The sequence below is a fragment of the Corythoichthys intestinalis genome, chromosome 8 (assembly GCF_030265065.1).
Source record: "Corythoichthys intestinalis isolate RoL2023-P3 chromosome 8, ASM3026506v1, whole genome shotgun sequence".
NCBI lineage: Eukaryota > Metazoa > Chordata > Actinopteri > Syngnathiformes > Syngnathidae > Corythoichthys > Corythoichthys intestinalis.
The window spans coordinates 4,352,540-4,364,232 of NC_080402.1; the positions used below are offsets into that span (position 1 = coordinate 4,352,540).

The 11,693-nt window shown below is 33.9% G+C and overlaps 1 protein-coding gene across 3 annotated transcripts in view; it reads left to right on the forward strand.

Moving 5' to 3' along the window:
* znf827 (zinc finger protein 827) overlaps positions 1-6,139 on the forward strand; it is a 237,795-nt gene extending 231,656 nt beyond the window's left edge. The window contains exons 14-15 of one of the 3 annotated variants that reach the window (XM_057843538.1): positions 1,934-1,986; positions 2,093-2,238. In XM_057843538.1, the coding sequence (XP_057699521.1) occupies positions 1,934-1,982 (49 nt within the window). In that variant the 3' untranslated portion in view covers positions 1,983-1,986; positions 2,093-2,238. Of the gene's footprint in view, positions 1-1,933; positions 1,987-2,092 lie in introns of all 3 variants that reach the window. The other 2 variants (XM_057843537.1, XM_057843539.1) reach the window with 2 other exon arrangements.
* Positions 6,140-11,693: the final 5,554 nt, after the last annotated feature.

Below are 11,693 nucleotides of genomic sequence, written 5' to 3' on the forward strand. Positions count from 1 at the left end.
TCCCGATTACGGGACTTGCCGAGATGTATCGACAACTAATCGGTTATCAAATGACTCTGCAAGGATTTTGATAGTCGATGAATCGTAGCATATCCTATTTTTTCTTAGCTTTATATTTTAAATCTTTTTTTGTTTGTTAGCTTGTTTGCCTTTTTTAACGGGGAAAAAAGGAGAAGAAACGACAGTAATATTATTTTATTTTTTTACAAATTTTAAAATTGAAAATAAATTTTTAGATTTATGACCATGTCTCAATGAAATGAATTAAAAAAAAAAAAAGAATTAAACATTTAAAAATTTTCAGAATTTATTTTAATTAAAAAAAAAAAAACTGAGATGATATATTATATGCTAAATACATCAACTTAATTTAAGAACAATTGCATTTTTTAATTATTTGCTTTGTAAACTATTTTAGTTGATTAAACAATTTTTCATTGTTTTATTTTCTGCATTTAAAAAATATTTGTTTTAAAAACTAAAGAAGTGAAACTTATTTTTCGTAATTAAAATCAATTATTATGCACATATATATGTATATTTAAATTTCATTTAAAAACGATTGTATTTTTTAAATTGTTTTTAACTCAATTTAATTTTTTTTTCTAATTGTTAAAAATGATTATCTTATTTTATACATTAAAAAGTTTTTTGTGGAAGAAAATTAAAGAAGTTAAACAAATCTTTTAAAAATTCACCTGTCATTATTTTTTTCAGTTTTCATCATTTATTCTTTGAGTTAAAAAAATATTTTTTGTATTTTAAATTTAATTTTAATATATTAAATATTCTTATATTAAGATGTGACCTTTTTTTTGTATTTTTTAAATGATTTGTATATTCTTTTTTTTTTTTTTTAAGGATCAAAAAAGGGAGGAAAAAAATGTTTATAATTGTTAGTCTGTTTTTCATTAAATTTTTTATTTACTTTAAAAAAAATTCATTTTAAAATTGAAAATATTTTTTAATTTTACTCATATCTATGAAATCAAGACAAAAAGGAAAAGAATAAATATTCCTGATTCCTTTTTTTCAGAACTCATTTCTTTAATTTTAATGTTATTAATATTAAGTCAATGATAATAATAATAATTAAATAATCATAAATACATTATTATTAATAATAATAAATAATACATTAAAATAAATGATAAAAACATAATTAATAATTATTATAATATTTATTTTATGTTAGGATAAAAGTAATTTAAATTTAATTTTAAAAAGTATTGTATTTTGTAATTGTTCACTTAATTTGATAAAACAATTTTTGAAAATTGTTACAAATTATATTTTTTACATTATTATAAAATTTGTTGAAAAAAATTCAAGTAAAAATTATGTTTATTTTAATTGGCTTCTGATTACCTTTTAATCATTTGTTCTGTCTTTGAGTTAAAAAAAAAAAACTTTCTGTATTTTAAATTTAGATTTCAAAATATTAAACATTCTTGTATGAAGATGTATTTTTTTTATGTATTTAAATGAGTTTCTAAAGATTTTATCTGTTTTTCATCATTTAAAAAAAAAGGATTTTTTTAAATTATTGTTAATCTGTTATTTTTTAATTAGTTTTTTTTTTTTTCAAATATTTCTAAATAATGATTCAATTACCAAAATAAAAACAGTAAATAGTCTGATTTCCTGTAGTCTTGGTAAGAATGAAAACAATGATAGCCACATGATATTCATTCCAACTTTTTTTCCCTAGCTAAAAGTTATAAAACAAATAATAAAATAATTGTAAATATTTCAAAAATCATTAGGGGCACAAGCCAAACTTTTCACCGCACAAACATCATTTTGATAGAAATTTGCGTCTGATGGGGGGGCAACTTCACAGAGGTGTTGTGTGGATGTGCCAGGAAATTAGCCGGCCCGCTCCCCCGCCCGATTTGACGTGCGGGACAAACCCTGTGATTCTGTTCCGCAGGGTTTGTGAGGCGTTTTGGGGCCCCGAGCAGATGAAAGGTGCGATTTAAACATGTAAGTGCCGCTCCATTCCGCGCCCCCCTTCCTCGCCATTATCCGTCCGCGGGCCCCCACCCCGGCGGTCGGCCGCCTTCAACCGCCTCCCTCCCTTTCCCGGCAGGTGCCCCTTCTGCCTCTACTCCAGCGGTCGCCCGGCGGCCATGGAGTGCCACCTGAAGACGCACCTTCAGACGGAGCACCGCTGCCGCATCTGCCAGGGGCTGTGGCCCGACCGCCCCTCCCTGGAGGCCCACGCGCGCGCCCACCGCCTGGGCAACCACTACCGCTGCGAGCGCTGCGGCTACCTGTCTAAGACGGCCAACAAGCTCATCGAGCACGTGCGCGTGCACACGGGCGAGCGGCCCTTCCACTGCGACCGCTGCCCGTACCGCTGCAAGCGCAAGGACAACCTCAACTTGCACAAGAGGCTCAAGCACGCGCCGCCCGCCCCACGGGACCAGGGCGGCGGCGCGGGGCGGGAGGCGCGGCCGCCGCCGCGCTCCGTCGCGTCCGCTCGCGCGCCGGGCCCCCGCAAGCTAGCCGGCCCGGTCCGAGACCCTTACGGCAACTGCGAGCGGGCGCGCCTGATCCCCCTCACCACCTTGTTCGGCCACAATTTCGCATTCCGCCCCCCGCCCCGCCTCCAGGCCGCTCCCCCGACCCCCTCCCGCAAACACTCCTTCCTCGCCTACCTGGGACTGACCGAGCGGCCCCGAACTCCTTGACTCCGCGTTTTTTCTAAGAGCCGTACACGCCGACGACAAACATTTCTATCCGAAAGCTGCTTCGTTTCTTCAAACCTTTGAATTCACGACGTCGGAACGACGCTCGAACGACCCGTTTTTTTAGCCTCGTTCTGTGTTCGGAGCTCATTTTTGCGTCGGGCGGACGGAACCGATGCGACGGATTCGTTTCCAAAGCAGACGCCTCAAAACGCACTTATTTATCAATCTTGTACATAGTTTTATAGCCCCTTGCCTGTCTTTTTATTCTTGTTTTTTCCATTCATTTTTCTTTTAACCATGGTCAAACCATGTTAACCCTTAGATGCAGTTACTTGGAACCCGACACACTTCCATAAATGGGTCAAAAAATGAATGATTCGATGGAATCCAATGGGAACCTTTGATTTTTATTAACTGTGGCGCTCCCCAACTGCATATTTTTGTGGCTCAACCACGAAAAATCAGAAATCAAAACTGCCAAAAACACATTAAAAAAACATGCAGAAAAAGACTGGGTAAATCATGTAAATCATGTAAAATTTGAGAAAGACAACAAATATAAAAAACACTAAACTGCGAAATTTGTGGTTTAAGATAAAAAAAAAAAAAATTCATATTTCAAACTTCATATTTTTGTGGCTTAAGCACGAAAAATCAGAAAATAAAACTGCCAAAAACACATAAAAAAACATACAGAAAAAGACTGGGTAAGTCATGTAAAATTCGAGAAAGGCAACAAATCTAAAAACCCACAAAACTGCGAAATTTGTGGTTTAAAATTTTTAAAAATTTTAAAAACTCAAAAAGCACAATAACATAAAAGACGCAAAAATCGCAAAAAAAACGTGATGTGGAAAAAAAATCCTGCAAAAATTGTGGAAAAACATACAAAAAACAAGACTCCAGTGGGAACCTTTGATTTTTATTAACTGTGGCGCTCACTAACTGCATATTTTTGTGGCTCAACCATGAAAAATCCGAAATCAAAACTGCCAAAAACACACCAAAAAACATGCAGAAAAAGACTGGGTAAATCATGTGAAATTCGAAAAACGCAACAAATCTAAACCAACAAAACTGCGAAATTTGTGGTTTAAAAAAAAAAAATACTCAAAACTAAAAAACCACGATAACGTCATAAAAGACGCAAAAATCGCAACAACAAAAAACCGCAATGCGGAAAAAAAATCCTGCAAAAATTGTGGAAAAACGTACAAAAAACAAGACTCCAATGGGAATCTTTGATTTTTTTTTTTAACCATTTTTATTGTATTCATTTTTTTTTTGTAGTTGTTGGTCCTGTTCATCAGGTATGTCCAAAATCTGGCTTGTGAGACATTTCCGGTCCCGCGTGCATAATTTTGTGGTGAACCGCGAAAAATCGGGAAATGAAAACCACCAAAAAAACATTAAAAAACATGCAAAAACGGACCAGGTAAATCATGTAAAAATTGAAAAACGCAACAAATCTAACATAAAAGGCGCAAAAAACACTATATGGAAAAAAAATCCTGCAAAAATTGTGGAAAAACGTACAAAAAACAAGACTCCAATGGGAATCTTTGTTTTTTTTCCAACCATTTTTATTGTATTCATTTTTTCTTTGTAGTTGTTCATCAGGTATGTCCAAAATCTGGCCTGTGAGACTTTTTTTTTGTTGTTGTTTTTTTTTGTTTTTTTTTTGTAGTTGTTCATCAGGTATGTCCAAAATCTGGCCTGGGAGACATTAATTTTGTGGTGAACCGCGAGAAATCGGGAAATGAAAACCACCAAAAATACATCAAAAAACATGCAAAAACGGACCAGGTAAATCATGTAAAAATTGAAAAACGCAACAAATCTAAAACCCACAAAACTGCGAAATTTGTGGTTTAAAATAAAAATTTTAAAAAACACTCAAAACTCAAAAACCACGATAACGGCATAAAAGACGCAAAAATCGCAAAAAAACGCGATGTGGAAAAAAAATCCTGCAAAAATTGTGGAAAAATGTACAAAAAAACAAGACTAATGGGAATCTTTGGGGTTTTTTTTTCAACCCTTTTTATTGTATTAATTTTTTTTTTTTTTTTTTTTTTTTGTAGTTGTTCATCAGGTATGTCCAAAATCTGTGAGACATTAATTTTGTGGTGAACCGCGAAAAATCGGAAAATGAAAACCACCAAAAACACATCAAAAACATGCAAAGAAAGACTGGGTAAATCATGTAAAATTTGAAAAACGCAACAAATGTAAAACCCACAAAACTGCGAAATTTGTGGTTTAAATTTTTTTAAAAAATGTAAAAACTCAAAAAGCACAATAACATAAAAGATGCAAAAATCTCAACAACAAAAAAAAAACGTGATGTGGGAAAAAAATCCTGCAAAAATTGTGGAAAATTCGAGAAAGGCAACAAGTCTAAAAACCACAAAACTGCGAAATTTGTGGTTTAAAATTTTTTTAAAAAGTTTTTTTAAACAAACTCAAAAAGGACTATAACATAAAGTCGCAAAAAAACGCGATGTGGGGGAAAAAAACCTGCAAAAATTGAGGAAAAACATACAAAAAAACAAGACTCCAATGGGAACCTTTGATTTTTATTAACTGTGGCGCTCACTAACTGCATATTTTTGTGGCTCAACCACAAAAAATCAGAAATCGAAACTGCCAAAAACACATCAAAACACATGCAGAAAAAGACTGGGTAAATCATGTAAAATTAAAAAAAGGCAACAGATCTAAAACCCACAAAACTGCGAAATTTGTGGTTTAAAATAAATAAAATAAAAAAACACTCAAAACTCAAAAACCACAATAACGGCATAAAAGATGCAAAAATTGCAAAAAAAAACACGATTCGGGGGGAAAAAATCCTGCAAAAATTGTGGAAAACATACAAAAAACAAGACTCCAATGGGAATCATTGTTTTTTTTTTCAACCATTTTTATTGTTTTTTTGTAGTTGTTGGTCCTGTTCATCCGGTGTGTCCAAAATCTGGCCTGTGAGACATTTTTGGTCCCGCGTACATATTTGCGGTTCAACCGGAAATGAAATGAATGAATGAAAACCACCAAAACATGTCAAAGAACACGATTATTGCAAAAAACTTTTACAAAATTTGAAAACCCTGCACAAAACACAACTCCAATAAGAATCTTTGATTTTTATCAACTGTGACTGTTATACATTACCATTTTTTATTATATTCAAGTATTTTTTTTGTAGGTCTTGGTCCTATTCATCAGGTATGTCCAAAATCTGGCCTGTGAGACATTTCTGGTCCCTCGTGCATAATTTTGTGGTTCAACCGCGAAAATCGGGAAATGAAAACCACCAAAAACACATAAAAAACCATGCAGAAAAAGACTGGGTAAATCTTGTAAAATTCGAAAAACGCAACAAATCTAAAACTCACAAAACTGCAAAAATTTGAGGTTTAAAATTTTAAAAAAATGAAAAACTCAAAAAGCATGATAACGGCATAAAAGAGGCAAAAATCACAAAAAAACAATGTAGTAAAAAATCCTGCAAAAATTGTGGAAAAACTTACAAAAAAACAAGACTCCAATGGGAATCTTTAATTTTTTTTCAACGATTTTATTGTATTCATTTATTTATTTATTTTTGTGGGTGTTGGGCCTGTTCATCAGGTGTGTCCAAAATCTGGCCTGTGAGATACGTACATATTTGTGGTTCACCCGCAAATGAAATGAATGAATGAAAACCACCAAAACATGTCAAAGAACACGTTTATTGCAACAACAACAAAAAAAACAAAAACAATTTTTTTAAACCCTGCACAAAACACAACTCCAATAAGAATCTTTGATTTTTATGAACTATGGCGCTCACTAACTGTGCATATTTTTGTGGCTCAACCGCAAAAAATCTGAAATGAAAACCACTAAAAACAAATCAAAAACCGCAATAACTGCCAAAAAAAAAAAAAAAAAGGTGGGAAAAAACTAAAAATTGTGGGAAAACTGCTAAACTTACAAAAACAAGACTCCAAAGGGAATCTTTGATTTTTATCAAATGTGGCTGTTAGTAATACATTACCATTTTTGTTATATTTAAATTTTTTTTTTTTAATTTATTATTTTTTTTTTGTAGGTATTGGTCCTATTCATCAGGTGTATCCAAAATCTGGCCCGTGAGACAAAAAAAAAAAGACAGTGGTGCAAAGAAATGTCAAACCGCAGGAAATGCTGCACAAATCATGAAAAATTGAAAGCCCGCAATAAATCTAAAACCCACAAAAAATAAATTTGTGGTTAAAAGAATTGGAAAACCACAAACTCAAAAACCATGATCACTGCAAAAAAGTGTAACCAAAAAAAAAAAAAAAACATGCAAAAAAACACTGAAGAACCACAATAAAGCAACCACAAAACTGCCAAAAATGTGACTTAAAAAAAACTTCAAAATTGTAAAAAACTGAATAACCGCAGACAAAAAAAATGGACGGTGGTGCAAAGAAATGTCAAACTGCAGTAAATGCTGCACAAATCATAAAAAATTGGAAGCCTGCAATAAATCTAAAACCCACAAAAATGAAATTTATGGTTAAAAGAATTGGAAAACCACAAACTCAAAAACCATGATCACTGCAAAAATGTGTAACCCAAAAAAAAAAAAAAAAACATGCAAAAAAACACAGAAGAACCACATTAAAAGCAACAACAAAAATGCGACAAAAAAAAACTTCAAAATTGTAAAAAACTGAAGAACCCCCCCCCCCCCCCCCAAAAAAAAAAAATTGGACGGTGGTGCAAAGAAATGTCAAACCGCAGGAAATGCTGCACAAATCATAAAAAATTGAAAGCCCGCAATAAATCTAAAACCCACAAAAATGAAATTTAAGGTTAAAAGAATTGGAAAACCACAAGCTCAAAAACCATGATCACTGACAAAAAAAAGCGTAACACAAAAAAAAACCAAAAAAAAACACTGAAGAACCACAATAAAAGCAACAACAAAACTGCCAAAAATGTGACCCAAAAAACCCCTGCAAAATTGTAAAAAACTGAAGAACCGCAAAAAAAAAAAAAAAAAGGACGGTGGTGCAAAGAAATATGAAACCGCAGGAAATGCTGCATAAATCATGAAAAATTGAAAGCCCACAAAAATGAAATTTATGGTTAAAAGAATTGGAAAACCACAAACTCAAAAACCATGAACACTGCAAAAAAGCGTAACCAAAAAAAAAAAAAACATGCAAAAAAACACTGAAGAACCACAATAAAAGCAACAACAAAAGATAGACATGTGGACCGCAAGTGGGCCGCAAATGGCCCGCGAGCCAGACTTTGGAAACACCCAATATTAGGGATCATAACTTACAAAAAAAAAAGACACTTCTAAACAAAAACAGTAAAAAACTAAAAAGTTTCCCATTAGACTCCATAGAAAATGTATGCGGGTCATTTTTGACCCACTTATGGAAATTCGGGTAGTAATACAAAAACTACAATTTCTTAAAAAGTATCAAAGCTAAGTTAAAAACAGAAATAAAATGACATCCAAAACATGTTTTTTGAAAAATAATGGAATATGAAACTACAAAAAAATGTCAATTATGAAGAGATTTCAAGAAAACAACGCGACTATGACCCACTAATGCATCTAAGGTTTAACTCATTGGCAGCCATTGACGGCGTTAGGCAGCTGTCAACGGCGCCGAAAGAGCGATGCTTACCTGCTGCTGGCGTCACCTCTTTTGATCCTGCTAAGCTATGAGAATCAAATCGAAAAATTGGACAAACGATCTTTTTTTTTTTGTTTGTTTTGCACTCGCGGCAACCCCGACGACATTATACAGTATCGCGCTAATGGGTTAGCGGCCGGCGAATTCAAATGGTGCTTTTTGGAGCTTTTTGTAATTTTTGTGTACAAAAAAAGCTAAATAACTACAGAAACTGTTCCAAAATGACTTGAATGAATGTATTTTTGTTTATGTAAAAAAAAAAAAAAGTGTGAACAGGGACATCTTGTGTGCTGGTAATAAGACAGAAAATTGCCTTTTTTTGTTTTGTTTTTTTGTTTTTTTTGTTGTTGTTTTTTTTATGGGTTTTTTTGTTTGTTTTTACTTAGCCTTTGATGTCATCAAACGTGTTTTTACGAACACGCGCAGTCGGGCATTTGTCAAGAAGTCCTCATTTTCGTGTCAGAATAATCTTTCGTTTTTGCCTCATTAACAATCAAGAACTTCGCTTTACGACGGCGTTGCCACCAAACATAAATTTGCATTGTAACAAATCGGTAGTTTAACTAAACAAACACGACATTTGTAACCACAAAACTGTCAAAAAAGTCATTTTGAAATTAATTTAAAGTGGATCTAAGATTGAGCCTTGTGGAACACCGCTAGCTTGTTTCTATTATGGCTACATTTACATGCAGCCCTTCAGCTTTTGAAAATCGTGATTTTTCTAGGAAACAGTTATGCTAGTAGGCTATCTAAACACGTTGAAAAACCCAAATATAGGCTTTGCATGCTTAAATCGCTTGGAATCTTGGTCCTTTGAGTACGTTTTGCTATCTGATAGCAAAAAACAACGCAAAAAACTTTTATTGACGGACATTTGTCGAACAGTCCTTGTTTTCGTGTCAGAATAATCCCTCGTTTTTGCCTCATTAACAATCAAGAACTTCGCTTTACGGCGGCGTTGCCACCAAACATAAATTTGCATTTTAATAAATCGGTAGTTTAACTAAACAAACACAACATTTGTAACCACAAAACTGTCATAAAAGTCATTTTGAAATTAATTTAAAGTGGATCTAAGATTGAGCCTTGTGGAACACCGCTAGCTTGTTTCTATCATGGCTACATTTACATGCTGTCCTTCAGCTTTTGAAAATCGTGATTCTTTTAGTAAACAGTTATGCTAGTAGGCTACCTAAACACGTTGAAAAACCCAAATAGGCTTTGCACGCTTGAAACGCTTGGAATCTTGGTCTTTTGAGTATGTTTTGCTATCTGATAGCAAAAAACAACGCAAAATACTTTTATAAACGGGCATTTGTCTAACAATCCTTGTTTTCGTGTCAGAATAATCCTTCGTTTTTGTCTCATCAACAATCAAGAACTTCGCTCTACGACGGCGTTGCCACCAAACATAAATTTGCATTTTAACAAATCGGTAGTTTAACTAAACAAACACTACATTTGTAACCACAAAACTGTCAAAAAAAGTCATTTTGAAATTAATTTAAATTGGATCTAAGATTGAGCCTTGTGGAACACCGCTAGCTTGTTTCTATCATGGCTACATTTACATGCTGTCCTTCAGCTTTTGAAAATCGTGATTTTCCTAGTAAACAGTTATGCTAGTAGGCTATCTAAACACGTTGAAAAACCCAAATAGGCTTTGCACGCTTAAATAGCTTGGAATCTTGGTCTTTTGAGTACGTTTTGCTATCTGATAGCAAAAAACAACGTAAAATACTTTTATAGATGGGCATTTGTCAAAAAATCCTCGTTTTCGTGCCAGAATAATCTTTCATTTTTGCCTCATTAACAATCAAGAACTTCGCTATACGACGGCGTTGCCACTAAACATAAATTTGCATTTTAACAAATCGGTAGTTTAACTAAACAAACAATACATTTGCAACCACAAAACTGTCAAAAAAGTCATTTTGAAATTAATTTAAATTGGATCTAAGATTGAGCCTTGTGGAACACCGCTAGCTTGTTTCTATCATGGCAACATTTACATGCTGTCCTTCAGCTTTTGAAAATCGTGATTTTTTCTAATAAACAGTTATGCTAGTAGACTATCTAAACACGTTGAAAAACCCAAATAGGCTTTGCACGCTTAAATCACTTGGAATCTTGGTCTTTTGAGTACGTTTTGCTATCTGATAGCAAAAAACAACGCAAAATACTTTTATTGACGGGCATTTGTCGAACAATCCTTGTTTGCGTGTCAGAATAATCCTTCATTTTTGCCTCATTAACAATCAAGAACTTCGCTTTACGACGGCGTTGCCACCAAAAATAAATTTGCATTTTAACAAATCGGTAGTTTAATTAAACAAACACAACATTTGTAACCACAAAACTGTCATAATAGTAATTTGGAAATTAATTTAAAGTGGATCTAAGATTGAGCCTTGTGGAACACCGCTAGCTTGTTTCTGTTATGGCTACATTTACATGCAGCCCTTCAGCTTTTGAAAATCGTGATTTTTCTAGGAAACAGTTATGCTAGTAGGCTATCTAAACACGTTGAAAAACCCAAATATAGGCTTTGCATGCTTAAATCGCTTGGAATCTTGGTCTTTTGAGTATGTTTTGCTATCTGATAGCAAAAAACAACGCAAAATACTTTTATTGACGGGCATTTGTCGAACAATCCTTGTTTTCGTGTCAGAATAATCCCTCGTTTTTGCCTCATTAGCAATCAAGAACTTCGCTTTACGGCGGCGTTGCCACCAAACATAAATTTGCATTTTAACAAATCGGTAGTTTAACTAAACAAACACGACATTTGTAACCACAAAACTGTCAAAAAAGTCATTTTGAAATTAATTTAAATTGGATCTAAGATTGAGCCTTGTGGAACACCGCTAGCTTGTTTCTGTTATGGCTACATTTACATGCAGCCCTTCAGCTTTTGAAAATCGTGATTTTTCTAGGAAACAGTTATGCTAGTAGGCTATCTAAACACGTTGAAAAACCCAAATAGGCTTTGCACGCTTAAATCGCTTGGAATCTTGGTCTTTTGAGTATGTTTTGCTATCTGATAGCAAAAAACAACGCAAAATACTTTTATAGACGGGCATTTGTCGAAAAATCCTCGTTTTCGTGTCAGAATAATCCTTCGTTTTTGCCTCATTAACAATCAAAACTTTGCTTTAAAAATCAGATATACGTTAAAAAGTTGTTATTTAACTACTTTGGGTATAAACAACGAGACATTTGTAACCTCAAAACGTTGTTGTAAAAGTCATTTTAAAATTCACTTAAAGTGGACCTAAGATTGTGCCTAGTGGAACACCGCTAG